The sequence below is a fragment of the Vidua macroura genome, chromosome 17 (genome assembly GCF_024509145.1).
Source record: "Vidua macroura isolate BioBank_ID:100142 chromosome 17, ASM2450914v1, whole genome shotgun sequence".
NCBI classification, from domain to species: Eukaryota; Metazoa; Chordata; class Aves; order Passeriformes; family Viduidae; genus Vidua; species Vidua macroura.
In genome coordinates this window covers 6257931-6276802 of record NC_071587.1, presented here as the reverse complement: position 1 = coordinate 6276802, position 18872 = coordinate 6257931, and the positions used below count along the sequence as shown (strand labels likewise).

General features: G+C 48.1%; 1 protein-coding gene across 1 annotated transcript in view; it reads right to left on the bottom strand.

The window, feature by feature from the left end:
* RIMS4 (regulating synaptic membrane exocytosis 4) overlaps positions 1-2327 on the bottom strand; it is a 47408-nt gene extending 45081 nt beyond the window's left edge. The window contains exon 1 of the mRNA XM_053993036.1: positions 2083-2327. Within this exon, the coding sequence (XP_053849011.1) occupies positions 2083-2179 (97 nt within the window). The 5' untranslated portion in view covers positions 2180-2327. The remainder of the gene's footprint in view (positions 1-2082) is intronic.
* Between the last annotated feature and the right edge of the window lie 16545 nt (positions 2328-18872).

The following is an 18872-nucleotide window of genomic DNA, read 5'->3' as shown; positions in this document are numbered from 1 at the left end:
CAGCTATTCTCTTAAAGATGTGGTTCTCAGCTTCAGACAAAATGGATGATGTGTCCGTTTGAAATAGGATTGTTTACTTTGTCAATGCCCCTGGGATCAATTTCATTTTTTTTCTGCCTCCTCCTATAGAGAACATCTTGCCAAGTGCAGTATTCATCTCTCTGAATGAGCTATCAAGATCTATTTTATTGACAGAAATCATGCTGCAACCCAAACTGGTCAGAATCTCTCACTATTTCAGAAGTGTGCATGGGTATGAATAATATAGAATCTTATCTGGCACAATTTCAGCATTTCCTCTTATAATTTCTCTTTCATGTAATCTATTTGCTTGAGAAAATTATACACTTGTAGTTTTAACACCAAAAATAGAAAGCAGCACACGTTCCTCCTGGCTGGTTGCTCATACATGTCTGAACACACACACAGGCAAGAAATACAGGAGCAACACTGCAACATCCCCATCGCACTGAATCCACCCTGAGCAGCTTCACTAATGAGACAACTCACACAGGCAAGATCTGCTCACAAGCTGCTGGAGATTGAGGTCTTAATTTGAGATTTATTTAATTCAGAGACAAGTACTTGTGTTGTATTAAGAGCAGCTTATTAACATTCATGCATGAACATTCACTAAGTGTGAATAAATACAATCCAGTGCAAAAGCATTTTTTGAAGCGCTGGAAGAGGAAGCATTCACCTAAACTATCACCTTGCTCAGGGCAGGAGGGGTTGGACACCAGGGAATGAAATGCTGTCCCAGGCATTGTGTTGGGTTCTCATACTTGAGCATGTCTCGCTATCAATCACTCCTGAAGCAACAGCGCTGAGACTTCCCAAAGCTCCCGTTATTATCTTGAATGCTCCTCGGCATTCCAGCCAAATCTGAAGTGCAAATAAATCATCAGCAAAAATTTTAGACAAAAATTTTAAGAACTACATCTGTTGGAGGAGACAATCCTCTGCCTGCCACCCCTGCACGATGCTGATGACAAGTCTAGGTTAATCACACAGATGATGAATTGATTCTTACGTCAACTCCTTTAAAAACAACATTGTTACAGGTGTAGCAGCTGGCGGGCTGATGTATTCCTGCTGGCATCTGCACATCTTGGGATGAGCCACTAGACAAAGGAGCATGCCGGCATTTTGAGCTATGCAACCATGACAGTCATGTTAAAATACGCCTCAGTTACCAACTTTTATTATTTGCCACTCACAAGACTCATGGGTTTCAGTCTCTGGTACAGTGTGCACTGGGAAAAACACCCCTCAATTACCGGGGCACCACCGGGAATGGACAGAGGGCTCTCCGACCGCTCTCCATCCACTCCCGCGCACGCCCTCTCTCCCTACCCACGCAGCGGCTGTGCTGCCCTCTACTCCCAGCACCTTCCCCAGCACCCACCACCCTCCCTCACCCCTTCAACCCAATGCTTTTCCTACTTTTCCCTACCAGTGCCCCTCTTTTTTAAGCTTAGTCTCATTTTATGACAACCGGCGACTGAGGCCAGAAAGGTCTTTCTGATGCCGGCAAAAAAAAAAAAAAAAAAAAAAAAAAAAAAAAAATCACTGCATCCATTCTGAAAGGCTTTTGTTTTGGGATTTACTCTGCCCTCATTTAAACGGAATCCCATTATTCCGCTCTCCAAAAGCAGCATGGTGTACGGTGTTAACAGCCTCAGGGAACAATCAGCCCGAGAGTTGATGGTGTATAAATCAGAGTGGACACACCATCCGGCAGAATGGACGCCTTCTCCCTGAGCGCTGCCCTTCATTCACACAGAGGAGGATGGAGCGTGAGCCGCTCTATTTGCAAGTAAGCCGTGTTTCCTATCGATTAGCAGCCGGAGCGTGTTTCACCGCTGGAACACGCTCCCAGTTTTAACCTCCACAGGCACACGCATCGCTTCGCCAGCGGTCCCCAGCACCCCTCGCACACCCGCCGGGATGAAGCCCCGGCCCCCAAACCCCCGGCGCTGACACGCTGCACACCCCGCCTCGCCTGCCCACACCGCCCACGGCGGACGGACACGCAACCCCGGCATCCACCGCCCCCCGGTGCCCCCCGGCCCCCCGTACCCGCGTCCTCCTCGTCGAAGCTGTTCATGCAGGGGAAGTAGATGGCCAGGGCCTCGAAGGAGGCGGAGAGGCTGAGGCGGCTCTGCGAGCGCTCCATGAAGAGCCCGGGTCCGGGGGCGCCGCCGGGGGTCTCGCCCGCGGCCGCGGGCGGCTTGGCGAGCTTGGCCGCCCCATTCTTCACTCGGAGCACGGCCCGCGGCGTCTTGGCGGCGGCGGGGCCGCGCTGAGGCGGCGGGGAGAGGAGAGGCGAGGCGGGCGAGGCAGGCGGGAGCGCGGAGCGGCGCGGAGCGGAGCGCAGCCACCTGCTGCCGCCCGGCCCTGCGCGCCGCCCGCCCCCGCCCCGCCGCGGCGCCGCCAATCGCGGCCCGGGGGCCGGACGGCCCCGCCGGCGGCCGCGCTCCCCCCGCCCGAGGCGGCCCCGGCTCCGCTGCGCCCTCCGAGCCCGGCCCCCGGCAGCCCCCGCTGTGTTCTCGCCTTCCCCGGGCCGGGAAAGATCCTTCGCATGCCGAGCATAGGGATAACGCAGGTGTAGGTTTGCCTGTGAATTGATCTGAGGAAGTGAAATTGACAGAGGAGGGGATGCAGGAGGAAGAGCGTGGTCCTGGCTTTGATCTCACGGAGTGCAGCGGCAGAAAACAGCCTTGAAGCTTTCAGGAGTAGAACCTTGACGCTTTCTTCCGAAAGAGAGGGGATATAAGTGACACCGGTGTGAATGGAGGAGCAGCCCGGCTCCCAGCCTTCTCCCACGTACCTCTAGATACACAAAAAAAAACCTTCTCAAGATACAAAAGCCACTATTTGGATGTATTCAAGCTCCCAGGCAGAAAGCACATAAACCGGGAGGTTTTCCTTGGTGTGTTACATTAAATAGGAAGGCTGGTGCCTGTTGTGGCTCAGCATTAAGCCCATTCTGCAGCACACCGTGGGATAGAAGCTGCTGTGCTCTGTGAAATGAGCGAATTTTAGATCCTTCCCCAGGTCTCATTTTTTTTTCCGACAAGCTTTATGGAGAATTAGTGGCTCAAGACTGCCAGCTGTCCACAGGTGCTGCCTATGACAGGGACATCACAGCATCTCCCAGTCCTGCTTTGGGGAAGGAAACACGTATAGCCTTATTTATTCAGTGCAACAAAACCCTGGGATGGTATGAGACAGAGTGTTTTGCACTAGTGATGTGGTCTGCACAGAAAGGTTGCTGTTCCCTCAGGGAACAAAGTAAGATGTTCCTTGTGCTTGGTCTGTTCCCCCATCCTGATGACTAAATGTCATCCACTGAAATGACAGGCCTGCTTGTGCTAATCCAAAAATGCATATTAAGAGTCCAATATCTCCCTTAGGAAAAGTGTGGCTAAACAGCCTGTATTCTCCATTCTCAAACAGTTAATACATCAATCCATTAAAAGTTTTCTATCTACAGAAAGTCCTACCAGAGCTGTATTGTATTTGTGGCTGCCAGTGCCAAGAAGCAGCAAGAGCAGGGCTGCTCCCAGGGAAGGGGTGCCAGGAGCAGCCTCTGCACAGGGCAGGGACAGCCCTGTGACCAGGCACAGTCCCCTGCCATGGGAGGTAGAGCAGGAGGTCATGGCAATGGCTCCTATCAACACACCAGCTCCAAAGTCATCCATGGAAAGCCAAACATCAGTTCAGGAACAGGTCTGAGACAGTCTCACCTACAGCCCAGGCAAGAGCTAGAAGCCCCTCAGGCTTGGAGGTTAAATGGAGCTTCTGACAGAGAGGGTAAATGTGACCCAAATTAAGTTTGGTTTTGGGGCAATTAAGGCCAACTAGTGCACTCAGCCCTGACATCCAGGTTCTTCATTACTGGTGATGCATCCAGAATGGCAGAGGTCATATGAATATCAGATGCCAAGATGAGTTTGCAGGACTTCCTAAAAGAAAATATGTTATTTAATTCAAAAACTAATCAAAACTTGCTCTGGAGTTAGTGAGTTATATGAATTACTTCATCAAAGCTAGGCTAGGCAGGCAGTAAAGCAGAAGGAACAGAATGAACTTATTACAGACAATGATATCTCCAGGTCTGAGTTTTGAAAGGCAGGGGAATCAGTGAGGAATGTATTACCATATGTTTAAGAAGAGATTTCAATAGCACCAATCAAGGCATTAACAGCAGCTACAGGCACAAATTTAGGTGCATTAAAACTGTTAAGACAGCTCCTGTCTACCAGTCCTGCCAGCACATTTGATCAGAGGAGCAAGAGGCATTTGTGAATCAAAATTTGCTTCCAGGCTGCCAGGCACAGAAGTTACCTAAAAGTGCTGACAATTGCTTTTTTTTTCATTTAAAGACTGCAATAAAAAATTCAAATGAGGAATAGAAGTTTAATCTCAGCTTTATGCTGTGGCCATCTAAATTGCTCATTTCACTACATCTTGGAAGCACAGTGATGGCAGACACAGGCCTTTGGTTTGGAGAGCGAATCTCTGTCTCCAACACTCTGTTTTCTTTACCAGCACACTAGGACTTGAAGACCCTTCTGCTTTTAGTGCTTTGAGACCTCCTTTTGAGGTGCTGAGAGGACCATCATCATCCCCACCCACTTCTGTGCACCTCTCTCCATGCTCATCCATCTTCCTCCAGAGACACAGTCTGAACCCCTTGCAGCTGCACAACTCAGCACCACTTGGTCACACTCTCTAAATGCTCCTTTTGTGCATTTTTTTTTCCCCAGGCTGTCTTCCACCTCCCTCTTTACTATATCTGTGGGACCAGCCATGCTGGAGTCCTTCCCTGCGCCCGTCTGCCACAGAGTGGCTTGGGCTGAGTGCTCTAAACATCATCCCTTAACTTTGGTATCATCTGCTTCTCATTTGACTGCTACATTTTGCTCCTCAGGGCCAGGGCAAATATGTGTCCTGCAGGGCTCTTTCATTATTGGTTGGGCCAAAACTTCCTAAACCAAAACCATCTGCCTTAAAGTGAGACAAAATGCATTGACAGCTGGAAATCGGATGGACAGTTAAAGGCGTAATGCCCTCCGGAGGCCTGAAGGAAACTGTTTGTTTTGGCTGCCTGTTTAAGGGAAATAGGGATTTGCAATGAAGCTGGAAATTGTTATCTCTAAGAGTTCTTCATTGATCAACATGGACAGAAAGATCCTTGGGAGGGACTTGCAGAAGTGAGGATAAACAGGGAGGAAGACTTCTGTGATGTTGTAAATAAGCTGAGAGTGCAGCTGAGAACAAATAAACTCAAAGATTTACTACCTCCAGAACAGCACGTCTGTGGCTGCCCTAGTGGAAGTGGTTAATTGATTGTTTCCTCAGTGAAACAGGCTCTGACTGATTGAACCATGGAAAGCTCTCATAGATTTTTCCTGCTGGCTCTTTCTCTTCCCACTAGTCACGTAGCTTATATTTTTGCCTTTACTTTTAGGTGTCTGGGTTAGCCTAGGAAGTTCATTTTTATACTGGAGCAAGAGGATATGCTGCCCTCTTCCTCTTGTACTCCCTATGGTTCTGTGTATGCCTGTTTGGAAATAAAACCAAACTCTTAGATTTGTGTATGTTTGCTCTTTCTGCTCTCTCTGCCCACTGCTTGCTCAAAAAATAGTCCACATGCTGGGAGCTCAAATGCAGCAGAGAAACAAGCCCTGCTAGTGAAAACACATACATAAATCTGCTCAGAGTAAATACAGCATTCCTAAGGGTGAGGAGGGTTGGGCTCCTCCCTGTCTCATGCTACCCCTTCCCTGCCCTGAGCAAAGCTGATGCTGGAGCCAGGCAGCTCATGGTTGGCAGCACACAGCGTTCTCCAGCACCCAAAACCAAATGCAGACTTGACCATCCCTGCTCTTCAGGGCTCTAATTGAATCCACTTAGAAGTTCCTCTTGGCCTTTCTGGGCAGGCTGGTGTGGCAGCAGCTCTCTGGCCACAGAGAGCAACACACAACTTTCCCAGGCATTGTCCTGGGGAAGGCTGTGAGAAGATCAGAGAAAAGAATGATAAACAATTCTTAGCTTCACTTGCTGCACCTGTTGTGAACTTGTGGGGTGTGTTATGGAGATTTGTGTACCAAAGGGTGGTTTCTTAATTGGCCACTGGTGATGGTGTTTGGATTGAAGGACCAATTGGTTCCACCTGTATCAGACTGTCTGTAAGGCAATGGGTTTCTTAATAAGTATAGTGTAATAAAATGATTGATCAGCCTTCTGAGAAGCATGGAGTCAATGCTAGTTATTACCCAGCTCGGGGTGTGCAGTGACAGGCTGGAGGGCAGGAGCTGAGATGTGCTGAACATGGATACACAGAACCAGGGACTAAACACCAGAGAAGGGTCTGTGGTGCCATGGCATGGCATCAGTCCAGGGTGATGCTCAGAGGTACTCACATGCCCAACACCAAGTACCACAGCTTCACTGGGCTTGGTTGTTGTACCCTTACATAACAATACACATTTTAACTTATTTATTCTTTCTTGCTATTTGTGTATGGAATGCTGCAGGCTGATGCCTCAAAGAACCAGGCACAGTATAAATACAGAGTGAAAGCCTTTCTCTTCCCCAAGTGCTCACTCACTGTCCAAGAAGCCAAGACAAAGAACAGAAATATTAATACAGGTTCAGGGTACAAAGCACGAGAGTTTTGGTTGGCTTGCCCAACACTGTATAAGGAAAGTCTCTGTTGGAGCTAGGAACTGACTGTAGATTTCCTGCCATAATCTCAAAACTACCTTCTGCTTTTCACTAATAGAAGCAATGTTCTAACCTTAGCAAAATGAAATTATAAGCCAGACAGGTTTTTACAACATCCTTTGTTGGCTGGGATCCAGGCAAACCAGGAGTGCTCTGGTTTGTGCACAGTTGAACCTCATAATGCCCTAAAGAGCAAGCCAGGCTGCTACCTGTGTGGAGCCTTTCACAATGCTCTGCACTTACTTAAACCTGACACCCCATCTAAAAGCAGAGATCCTGTTGTTTTAGTCACATCTCTCTCACGCCCTCTCTAGCTATCAAAAACAAGCCCACAAAGGTGCTAAATGACTAGTGAGACAGAGCCCAGAGGATGAGTAATGAGACACTGAGCCGTCAGCCTTGGGTCCCTTGCTAGCCCTGCTTCTTCTCACATTTGTCTAGCCAGGGTTCTCCTGAGTCAAGAGAACTCAAGGCTTCACAGCACGTGCTGTACTCTGGTTTTACTGTTGGTATCTACTAAAACTGCACAGGTTCAGCCCATTCAGTGACTTCCAACCCCCAACAGCAGGAGTTTGGATGGGCTGGACACTCAGCAGACCATCTTCTGCTCCACTGTGTCCTTCTCAGGGCTGGGGTTTGGGTCAGGCTTTTTTTGGTTCAGCCAGCCAGGATGAATAAAAGGATATTAAATCAGGCTGATTCTCTTCTGATGACTAGAATGCAGACCCAGACTGATGAAGTGCAGGGTAGTGGTGATTTGCAGACACATTCTGTTACAATATTCACTCACATGCAAAAAGGAAGAGGGAGCACCTGCATGTAGAAAGTGCTGTTAAGACCAAGTACTTGCTTATCTACTTCCCTGATTTTTAATAAACAAACCATCTCCCCAGGGCCTGTGCTAGTCCCCAGCTCTCCAGGCTGGGAAATGGCTAGGCACAGTGAGGAAAAGCTTGAGATCTGGGCAAAGGGAATGGAAGATCAAAAGCAAGAAGGAGGCCAAAAATGCAGAAGTGTGGGAGGCACAAGAGGAGGAGGAAAGGACTGGGGAGTTTAGCCAGTCCAGAAAAGTTTTGCAGCCAGAGGCAAGTTCAAGAGATCTGAAAAAATGGACTTGGGCACATCCTGTGGCTGGGAGAAAAAGAGACACTAAGTAGGAACTCACGTACACTAACAGCCCATCTAGTTCCTCAAAAAAGAGGGAAGCCCATCCTGAAACTCCATCAACAGTCATGAGCATCAGTGTTTTAAAGCTCCTGGCTGATTGACCACACATGAGAGAGGGGTGCAGCTCAGGCAGGTGAGTGCCTGTCCTGTATGGCTGCTTTGGAAACCTGAACCATGGGGGTTTCATTCTATGAAGCATCCAGCAGAGCAGACATTTTGTGGCAAATATCCCAAGGGTTTGGGAAAGGAGTTTGGCAGACAAAAAAGGATGGAATTCTGCAGACAAACCATTTCCTTCCGTCCTTTCATTCATACCAGCTCATGGTGTTGGCACTATCACACTAGAGGCAATGCTGGGAATGACAGGTGGAATTTAGTGCATTTGGATTTTAATCAGCAATTATTGTAAAACACAATGATGCTTCAACTGGTAGGTAATTTAGCTCCAATTCCAAAAATATAGACTCATCCTCTCTAAATGTCCAATCTCTTCCCTCCAAGCAAACTAGCACATAGAAATGTATGAATGATAACCAAGCAAAGTAATGATGGCTGGAGAATTAAGATGGCTCAGAACTACCCAGCCAAATTCCATATTAATAGAATGGCAGCCATCCCAGGCCAGGCTTAGAGAGCCTCAGGCTTGCTTCTCTCACTGACACTCCAAGGGCTGTGTCTTTATCTGATTCCCCTGCACACTCACACAGGCACAGAGGAAAGGAGAGGAAATATTTAAATACTGTTGTAGCAACAATATTCAGTGCCAAGACTGGGAAGTTCTGCTACCTGTGCAACCACAGCGTTTCTTGGAAGGAGTACAGAAAATAGAATCATAGAATCATAACATCACAGACATTTCTTCTTTCTGGTATTCTGAGTTTCTGAATTTAGGTTTTTAGCTAAGAATGCATTCGTGAGCTACCGCCACACCTGGCATTCAGAAGTCTCAGAGCTGAACACCTCCCAGGCACTCTGGGAAGCATTCCATAGCAGGGATCTGCCCATGCCCTGGACAGTCCCTCCAGCACTAAACCAGCTCAGAGCTTCACTGGGAGAAACCCAACAAATGAGGGCACGTGAGCTCTGTGCCCAGTGTGCTGCTGGGGCTCAGGCTACCTGGGAGCTGCTTTTGTTTGGGTTTTATGAAATTACAGAATACTTTGGGTTGGGAGGCACCCTGAAGACCACCTCGTTCCATGCCCCTGCTATGCACAGGGACACCTTCCACTGTCCCAGGTTGCTCAGGGCCCCATCCAACCTGGCCTTGGACATTTCCAGGGGTGGGGCAGCCACAGCTTCTTTGGGGAACCTGTGCCAGGGCCTCACCACTCTCATAGGAATGTCTTTCTTCCTAATATCTAGTCTAATCCTGCCCTCTGGCTGTTTGAAGCCATCTCTCCTTGTCCTGTCAATCCATGCAAATCCTTTTCCAAAGCCCCTCTCCAGCTCTCTGTAGCCCCCTTAGGCACTGGAAGGGGCTTAAGGGGTCCCCAGAGCCTTCTCTCCTCCAGGCTGAATAGTCCCAACTCTCCCAGCCTGTCTCCAGAGCAAAGGGGCTCCAGCCCTTGGAGCTTCTTTGGGACTTTCTCTGGTGTCACTCCAGCAGCTCCCTATCCATATGTTGCGGTCCCCAGAGCTGGATGTAGCCCTGCAGGAGGGGTCTCACAGAGCAAAGCAGAGCAGAGGGAGAGAACCACCCCCAGCCTCCTGGTTTTGCTGCAATCTCTGCCATAAATGTCCCTTAGAGCAGAGACCTCTCAGCAGCCCAATGAATGGTAATTTAATCTAGTTTTAATGTTAGGATTTGGGTCCTTCAGTTGCCAGAGCATATATGACACAATGTCCATATGTGGACAAAATGTTCCTCGCTGCCACCTGCCTCATCTCAGCATTTCTGCTCCCCTGCAGGAGAGGCCCACCGGGGCCATGGATGCTGCTGAAGTCAGTGACTTTTGGACTACAGCCCCTTTGCACACAGTCCTCAGCCTGGGAGGCAACCAGTTTGGGAAACAGCTCTTTTAAACGAGTCTGCTGAGTCTCTAATAAGAAGAGGATAGAAATAATCCTCTGTGAGTCTTCCTACAGATGGGCTTTAGTACCTGTAAAAGTTATAACAAATCTATTTGCTCCAGGATTGGATGGACATTGGCAGATTTATGGAATGAGGTGATGCAGGTGCAACACAACTGGAACTTGTGGGGACAAATCCCTGCAAGCACTTGAAGGTACTTCAGATGTGTTTCCATCTTGTGCCTGCACCTGGGCTGGGGGTGGTCTCAGCCTAAAGGGTTTTTTTTGCCCACAGTGCTAGGCAAGGCACTAGAACCCAATGGAGAAGGGAGAAAATGCCTTTTCTTCACCTTAAATGCTAACAAGAGTTTGGTGAAATGTATTTCCATGTTTATGGCTCTGCCACAAAAGCTGCTTTAACCCTTTCTCTTGTTTTGCCTTGCCTTTTTCCTCCCTCCTCCTTCCAGGCTGCAATAACTCTGTTCGCAAATGAAAGGAAGATTCACTTGTCTGCAGTTAGCAGAGGGGCTAAATTTGTTATACATTATGCACATTCTTCACGATGCAGCATTTTTTTGCTGAACTTGAGAGGAATAATGTTACATAAGAAGCCCCTAACAGATTGTCTATAGAACACTACACAAGACAAATAGTTCAGAGCTGTGACTCAAACTGTGGAGCTACAAACTGAAAGCAAGGCCAGTGCTAATCAACCAAGTGATAACACATGTTTGATCATAATACCCTAAAACATTGCATCTGCTTGAAAATAAACAGAGATCTTAATGACCTGTTGTAGTTATTATCAGCAAGCTCGCATTTAGCTTCACAACTCTGTTCTGTCTTCTGACAGTCAAAAAAAAAAAAAAAAAAAGTGTTCTACCTTTCAAAATGCCTTATGTATATATGCCATCAACAGACTGCTCCTTCAAGTGTTGTAACTCCTCCCTTAAATCTCTAAGTATGGAAAACTATAGAAGGAAATGTAGGGGATTCTGTACTGGGCAGAATGTGTATCTTCTGAAAGCTTAAAATTAAAGCAGCACACTATGAAATTCACTACAAGCATGTCTTGGAAATATATTTTTACATTGATTGTTTTAGTGCTCTCAGAGTTATTATATTTCTTATCATCTGCCTATAAAGATACACTGCTAGTACCAGTGAAAATCCAGATAATGTTTTCATGTTTTTACAGACACTATATTTCACCCCAAGTACTGGAATATATCACTCCATTTCTTATCTCACCCGTCTTGTTTTTATTCCCCTCTTCACATTTAATTTCAACTCTTTTTTACATTTGCCATCTCATCAAATCATTCCCCTTTTTTTCAGTCTGTTTGAGGGCATGGTTGCCAGCATTCCTAATGCAATTCAGGCTGCGTTTCACACTTTTCACAAGGAAGATTTTTCAAGTTCATTCAGATTACTTCAATCTTCAAAATATTAGCCCTACTCATTCAAATACTTAGTAAAAGTACTGTAAAACAGTTCACCATATTTTGGTTTTGCTGCCAAAAATACTCCCTCACTTTAGAGTTCAGCTATTGAAGCGTTTATCATCATTGCCTGAAAATCTGGCCTTTTTTAACTTCAATTCTTATCACTAATGGTTTGATGTCCCCCATTTCACAAAGATATTGTGCTGAGTTGCCTTGACTCTAGTGGAAAACATCTTCAGTTTGCCTCTGACAAAATGGAGTTGCAGCAGTGATTCGGGACTGCTGAAAAACTGCTTCAATAACACAGGACACTTGTCATAGGAAAGCAAATATGGTTTGAATGCATCTTAGAGGTCAATAAATCTGCTGCTGGCTGGCTGTAGAGATAACTACCTTGTCTTACAAGGTCTGAGACTGCTTTTAGTTTATATCAGTAAAACTGTGGGGGATGTAGAAATATGGGCAGGAGGGATTCACTGCTCATAATGCATCAGCACAGATTGTTCCAGCTCCTGGTTGGATCCCTGATGGACTGGGGGGACAGCACAATCCCTTCCCTGGAGGTCCAGGTTTAGATTTGTTTGTATTTTTTAAAATTTTGTAAGCACCTTGTTAGTTTCTTTCTCTCCTGTCTCTCTACAATTCACATCACCAAAGGAGATGGGGATTTTGTTTATCCAGCAGCACCTGCCCAAGGTCTTAACAGGCTGATGACACTCCTCAGCACTGGGGGGTCCAGTGGCTTGAATCCACTTCTGTTTTCCTCGAACAAAGGGCCAAATTCACCCTGTATGTGTCAGTTCTTGCAGAGCTGTACCCTGGGTGTGTAACCCCAGGAGAGGTCCTGTTTCCCAGGGCCATTGGGACCGTGCTCTGTTCCCATGCAGCATCCCAGCTCCACTGACTGCTCCACTTTTACCTGGAGCACAGATGTGCTCTTTCTCCAGCAGATGCATTGCTGCCCCGGGCAAATCACTTATTGGAGCAGATGCTGATTTTTGTTTTTCAAGGCAAAATGCACGCAATGTGGAGCCCTGGGCAGACAGGAGGAGGTGCTCCCCCCATACACACTTTTCCCATCTCCAGCTGATGGCTCTGCAGGCATCTGCCCAACATCCCTGTGCCAGGGGCTCTACTTCCCAATAAGGCTGCTTTCCATAGTGCCAGCCAGTGTTAGAGGGACCTACACATCCAAATATTTGAAGGAAATGTGAAATACTGACATAGGAAGAGATGAGATGTTTGGGTAATTGAAAACCAGGGTTAAGCCAGAGCCCCAAATTCCATGCCAATTCTCCCATAATGGATTTTGCAGCAGCAACCTGTGCAGCCTGTGAGCTGTACCCCAGCTCTGAAGGGTCTGCTCCCATCACCTGGCTGCTGGGGGGGTGCAGGGTGCTGCAGCACCAGCTCTGTTGTCCCCAACTTGCTGGCAGAGGACTCAAACTGTGTGAACACTCCTGTCCCCACGTATATTCTGTGGGTGTTTTGTGCATTGATGCAATGGAAAATCCACTCAGTTCTTCCTCAAGCAGAGGCAGGAACTGGCTGAACACCTCTAGGACATCTGCTCTTGTCACATCTTGAGTCCTCTTTGTCTCTCATCAGTGCACAACTTTATTCTGGAGGTTTGTCCTTGACGAGAGGAGGATAAGCTCCTCACCAATAGTAGGGTTTCCCTGATTTTGCCTGGTTTTCCCAGGTTTTAGCCCTGGGTCACATGCCTGCTCTTCCCTGTCCCCTCCATGAACACTCAGGGAGGCAGAGGAGAGCAGTGCTGTACCAGCACCTGTGGGATGCCCAAGGGGCACTGCTCCTCTTGGCTGCCAGTTAGGGAAAAATCTGGAAATTGGATCCATCTCCAAGAGACTTTGATTTTTTAATTTGCTTTCTGCTTGATTTAGCTATTTTCCGAAACAATCTCAGCAGTGAAAAGCCTTTTCAGAATAGAACAGGAAGGTTTTCTTTCTTCTGAAAACGCTGAAACAAGATGTTTTGATTCTGCCAGATTTTTTGTTTGTTTGTTTTGTTTCAAAACAAAATCCCAGTCAAGCACAGTAAATTTTGTGAAGTACTTTGATTTCCATGGCTCTGTGTATGCTGGCTTAAATATTTTTCTGGCTATCTCCATTTGGGAGAAGCAGGAGGGAAGGCAGAGCAGATGTCACACCGTGCATTGCAGAACTGGAGATCTGGCACCCACGTGGCAAACAGCCTCAGGAAGAGTGGGAACATGGTGTGGGTGCAGCTGGGCACAGGAAGGGACAGCAAAGGAAGAGGGAGAGTCATGGAAACCTGTCTGATAAGGGGGCCAGTAACCCACTGATGGCCCAGCTCTGGCAGCAGCTTCTGCTGCTGATGCCCAAGTGCCCTTGAACAAATATCTGTGGCCCTGTGACCTGTGAGGAGGCAATAACCTCTTGGACCACTGTGTCTACTAAAGAGTGAGGTTTTTAGAGATGTGGCATCTTTTAATTGAATCATAGAATCACTCAGGTGGCAAGAGACCCATAAAATCATTGAGCCCAGTTTAACCCAGCACTGCCCAGACCACCACTAATCCATGTACCCAAGACACACCACATCTACATGTTTTTAAAATCCCCTCAGAGCTGGTCACTCAACATAACTTTCGTGTTGTTATTTTGAACACAGCCCTCATCTATCCTGGACTAGGAAAGCAAGGAAGAGCAGTAATTGCCTGGACCTGTGAGTTTTGTTAAGACAGGCAGTGTCAGAAGAATTTAAATGCGGATCCCAGCATCCTGCTGACACAAAAAGAAATCCAGGCTTTGCAAAGTCAAAGAGAAGCAGTTTTGTCCTCCTGGGAGCTACAAAATAGGTTGGGATGCCAAAAATAGCCTGTTACTAGTTATAGATGCTCCAGCTCTTTTACCAAGACATGAAAACTTGAGCTGGGTTTAATACAAGACACTTGTTTAGTGTCACTGTGACCTTCTGCAGATTTGCCACCCCAGCTTTAACCAAATTAAAGACTAATCCATCCTGTCACTTCATCACTTTATTCTTGCACAAAGCTTCCTCCGTGAGATTGAATCCTTTTTGTAATGGCTCCATTTCCTTTCTGAATTTATTTGCATGAAAACCTGGTTCCCAAGTAGTTGGTCCAAGTTGTCAGGAAATAGAGAGGAATTCAGGCTCCAGTTCTCAGGAGCTCACAAATGAAGTGGGAGCTCTCACAGGTGGTTTTGGGACTTGGGGTTGCTGCTCCCTTCAGTTTAGGGTCAGAGACCCAGCTGGCTTTGGATGTTGAACAGTTTCACTCCTGCATTGACAGAGCAGCAAGCTATGCCAGATTCCAGAGAGAAAACATTTAGCCCTTCTAAGAGAGTTATGGCCCAAGGATTTTTCTAAGGGACTTAATCTAAAATGCAAATCAAGCTGGCAAATTTCTGCTCTAGAGACCATTCTGTTGGACACAGGGAAAACAGGAAATCATCTGAGCTGGGCCACAGAGATGCCCTTAGTGCTGGGACTTGGGGTGCTGGAGTGACAGAGGCAGTGTCCTTCTCCTCCCCACATTTCTCATCCCAGCTATTCCATATTCCAGGTGCTCCTTTCCAGTCTCAGGAGTGCCAGGCCCTGCTGTGTATTCTGGAGAAACCATGAACTGGACAAGAGGCAAAATTTTATCTGGAAATGGAGATGGCTCAGAGGAAAGATCAACAGCCTGATACTCAGGGCTGGGAATGATCACATCTCCTGCTCCTTCTGCCCTCGCTGCTGCAACGCCCAAGCAGAGGGGAGAGGAGAGGCAGCAAAGGGGGTCACTGGAACAGAGATAAACAGAGGATAATCTTTCAGGCAACAATTCATCATTTAAAGCTAAAGCAGAGAAACAAATTTTGCAGCTAGCACAGCATTAAACAGATGGGCTAAACCACTTCAGCAGCAAGCAGGTGTCTCAGGGCTCTGAAAACCCACCCATCCAAGACCACAGGGTGATTATCCTGGGTGACTCAGGTGTTTCCAAGACAAGAAGGCCAAATCCCTTCCTGTAGCCACTGCTTTTATTGATTTATTTATCTGCACAATGTGCCAGTGATGTCTCTGGAGGATGCCTGCAATGGTACAGCCCCTGCAGGGGGAGCAGATGCTCCTGGAGAATAATTTCCATTTGCAAGACCTCACATCAAGAGAGCAAACATGAGCCATCCGTGCTGCCTTCGCCCCAGCCTCCCCCTCTGTCCCAGCTCTGCCCTGCTCTTGCCATGGCCAGAGCTACTGGGTTTTTTTCAGTGCTAAAGCATGCAGAGCCAGGTTTAGTCTCCATCTGGTTTGCCTGGTTTGTTCAGGTAGAGCCCTGGTTTCATCCAGGTTGTGTGGGAGGTGGCACAGAACCAGGCAAGGAGAGTGGGAAGGCCCGGGGTTAGTGTTACACTCTGGCACTTGGCATATTCATGAATTTTCTGAAGCCAGAGAAGGGACTGTGGAGCACTTGGGTGGGTAAAATCCTGGGTGAGGTTTGGAAGAGTGGGAGGGGTGTGGGAAGTGCAAGGCAGACCCTGTTCTGGCACAGTGCTGCTGTGAGATCCCAGCTCCCCTTCCCACTCCCTTTCCAGGTGCAGGCTGAGCCCAGCCTGTCCCAGCCCTTGGAGGTCAGGGCTCAGGGAGAAGGAGGTGGCACTGGGCATTGCCCTGCCTGTGCCAGGATGTCTTCATCTCGGGGGTCCAACAGCTCTGGAGCCATGTGGCATCCAGGGAGCATCTCCCCTTTCCTCCTCTACCTGGGAGCTCCACAGGCAGCAGACACATCAGTGCTGGGGCAGCCTGCTTGTCTGCTCCAAAATCGAGCCCAGGAGGAAAGCGAGGAGGAGGAGGAGGAGGAGAGCTCAGAGCTACCCAGAGGCAGCTGATGCTGCTGTTGCCATTGGCAAGTTGTGCCCTCGGATACCTCGACACCTCGCTGTGCAGCTCTGACGTCAGATGCCTCTGACAACTCTGCTGTCAGTCAAAAGCCTTTTCACAAACAGACACTGACAGTTTGCAGTGCAACCACCAATCCTGGCTGGCTCCTTTCCTTTCTTTTCTTTTTTAAGCACACAGATTTAAATTTTAAGTTGCTGGTTGCTCAAGTATCTTGGGCAAATGAACCTTCCCATGGTCCCTAGAGTTGTGTCCTCTCCTCTGCCTGCTCCCCACCCACTGCCACAACCCTCAGACCAGCCCTGACCCTGGGAGCCTCCCTGCAGCAAGCAAGAGCCTCAAGCCTTGGATTTACTAATATCATGAAGCTCTCAGGGTGATGGTGACTGGAACAAAATCCTGCATCTCCTGGGCTGGTCATGTTTAGCAGGTAGTTGAGACCCTACAAAGGCTCATTTTCCCCCTTCTCCTTCCATTTATCTTTCTTTCCTTTTCTCCTTTTCTTTCTTGCAGGAGGAACCAGGGTTGGCCCTGCTTTGGAGATCCCAGGTCCTCCAGCCTGAGGCTCTGAGGGAAGACAGAGATCACTGGGGTTTAGGTGCTTGTGCAGGGAGGCAGCCAGCCAGTACCTTTTTCTCCTTTATCCTGAGTTGTGCTGGATGCCAGGAAGTGTAATATTTGCTCAAACATCTCAGTAAATCCCCCGCTGTGCTACAGGAGGTCACCTTCCCAAATCTATGATGTACAGTTGCATACCTGAGATACTGAACAAATAGCTTAAATTTAATCTGTGTTTGCTTCCACCTCAGGCGTGACAAACCAATTCCTGGGCAAGCACAGTTTCAGCCCAGGGCTGGGAACACACACTGGTCATGGAAACCTCGAAAAGAGCAGAAAAAATTAGCTAAATAAAGCAAGTAAGGTTTTTCTGCCTGATGCAGCACCTCTGCCTGTCAAACATCACTCCAAGGCTGGTATTTCGATGCCTTCAGCTGAGATCAAGACTTGCTGTGTCCAGGTGAGGTCCTGGGACAAAGGCAGGAGACATTGCTCTGGATCTCAGCAGAAGGGTGCAGTTTTGAGGAGCTTTGTGTCAGTATTATGAGGCACCAACTCTCATCTTCCCTGAAACACTCCCACCCCGTCCAGCACCAATGGGAGGGTGGCAGATTAAAGACAGCAGAAAAAAAAGCAGAGAACAAGGGGCAGCAGGACTGCAGCAGGGCTTGGAAGACGTTCTGTTAACAACGTGGGTGATGGGAGGCAGAGAGGGATTTGGTTCTCTTGTTTCTCTCCATGCTCATTTTTCTTTGGATCATTAATGACCTTTCATTCAGCAGCAGAGATATTAATAGGATGCTTCAATTCCAAATGTCCCCATCTCCCCTCTATGCTCCCCCTCTCTTCACACTTTCTGGCACTCTAACAGTTTCCTTCTCATTAATTAAAACAAATAACAAGCTTATACATCTCATCAGGGTAATTCAGAAACTAAACACATCAGCCGTCTATTGCCCCAGGCACTGGAGATGGAGCAAAACCAGCTCTTTCCCTCCCTGCCATGGTTTCTTCTCCTCCCTCTTGAAGCAAGGATGTGCTTTAAATATCCATCCTCATCCAGGCACCACAGTGGGCAGGAAATATTGTGCCTCTAAGCACCCTCTGGGTCCTGCCTGCTCTGCTGCCCTACTCTGAGCTGCTCTGCCTGGTGTCAACCCCATGGCACAAGCTGTCACTCCCTTCTGCATGGCACACATGTCCCAGGTGCTCTGAACCCTGGTAAGCACTGCCTCAGCTCTGCAGCCACTTCTTGCCTCTGGATCCACTTCCCAGGCTGAGGGAGGGATAAACAGTCCTTGGCATGCTGTGGTTTGGATCTGGCCCTTAAATGCAGCCTCCTGCTGAGCCCCTCTGCATGCAGGGATGCAGCCCAGCCCTTCCCACGGCAAACACAGCACAGGGCTACTGCTTATTTCAGGCACCGAAATTCAGCAGCAAACTCATGTTTTCTACTCCCTTAGCAGAAAGTCTTTGAGTGGGATCCCATCAGAAAGTGAGAGGAGGCCAACTCAGAAATGGCTGGGGGCTCACACCGCTCCTGGGGATGGGAAATAATTCCGCACATGGATTCCAGGCAGCTGGGGCGTGTGTGTGGCAGGAAGATGCCCCCATGGCTCCAAGCCTGGCACTTCCATGAGGCAACAAGCATGGTTTCCAAGGGAAAGAGAGCAGAAATTGAGTGAAAAGGAGCATAAACTCTTTTTTCCAGGGCTGAAAAACAGCACCAAATCTCCGTCCCTGAAGGTAGCCAGGGAGAGGAGACTGCTGCTCACCCCACAGTGCATCTTTTGTACAAGAAAAGCCTTAGTTCCAAATCTCCTAATTTACCCTGAGTTTTTCTCTTTAATAGTATTCATAGTGGGAGCCATATGGACTTGGTACTTTATTAGCTTAGAATAATTCAGCTGCTTTGTTAATCTCATCCCATTTCATAGGGTTCATTCCAGTTTGCTCGTGGTACATCCTGGGACAGGGCAGTGCTGCTGCCCTCGCTCTCCCATCACCTATGCTGCCAGTCTGGAGCAGCCACCTCAGTGCAGGTCCTATCTCTCCAAGCACGGCCTC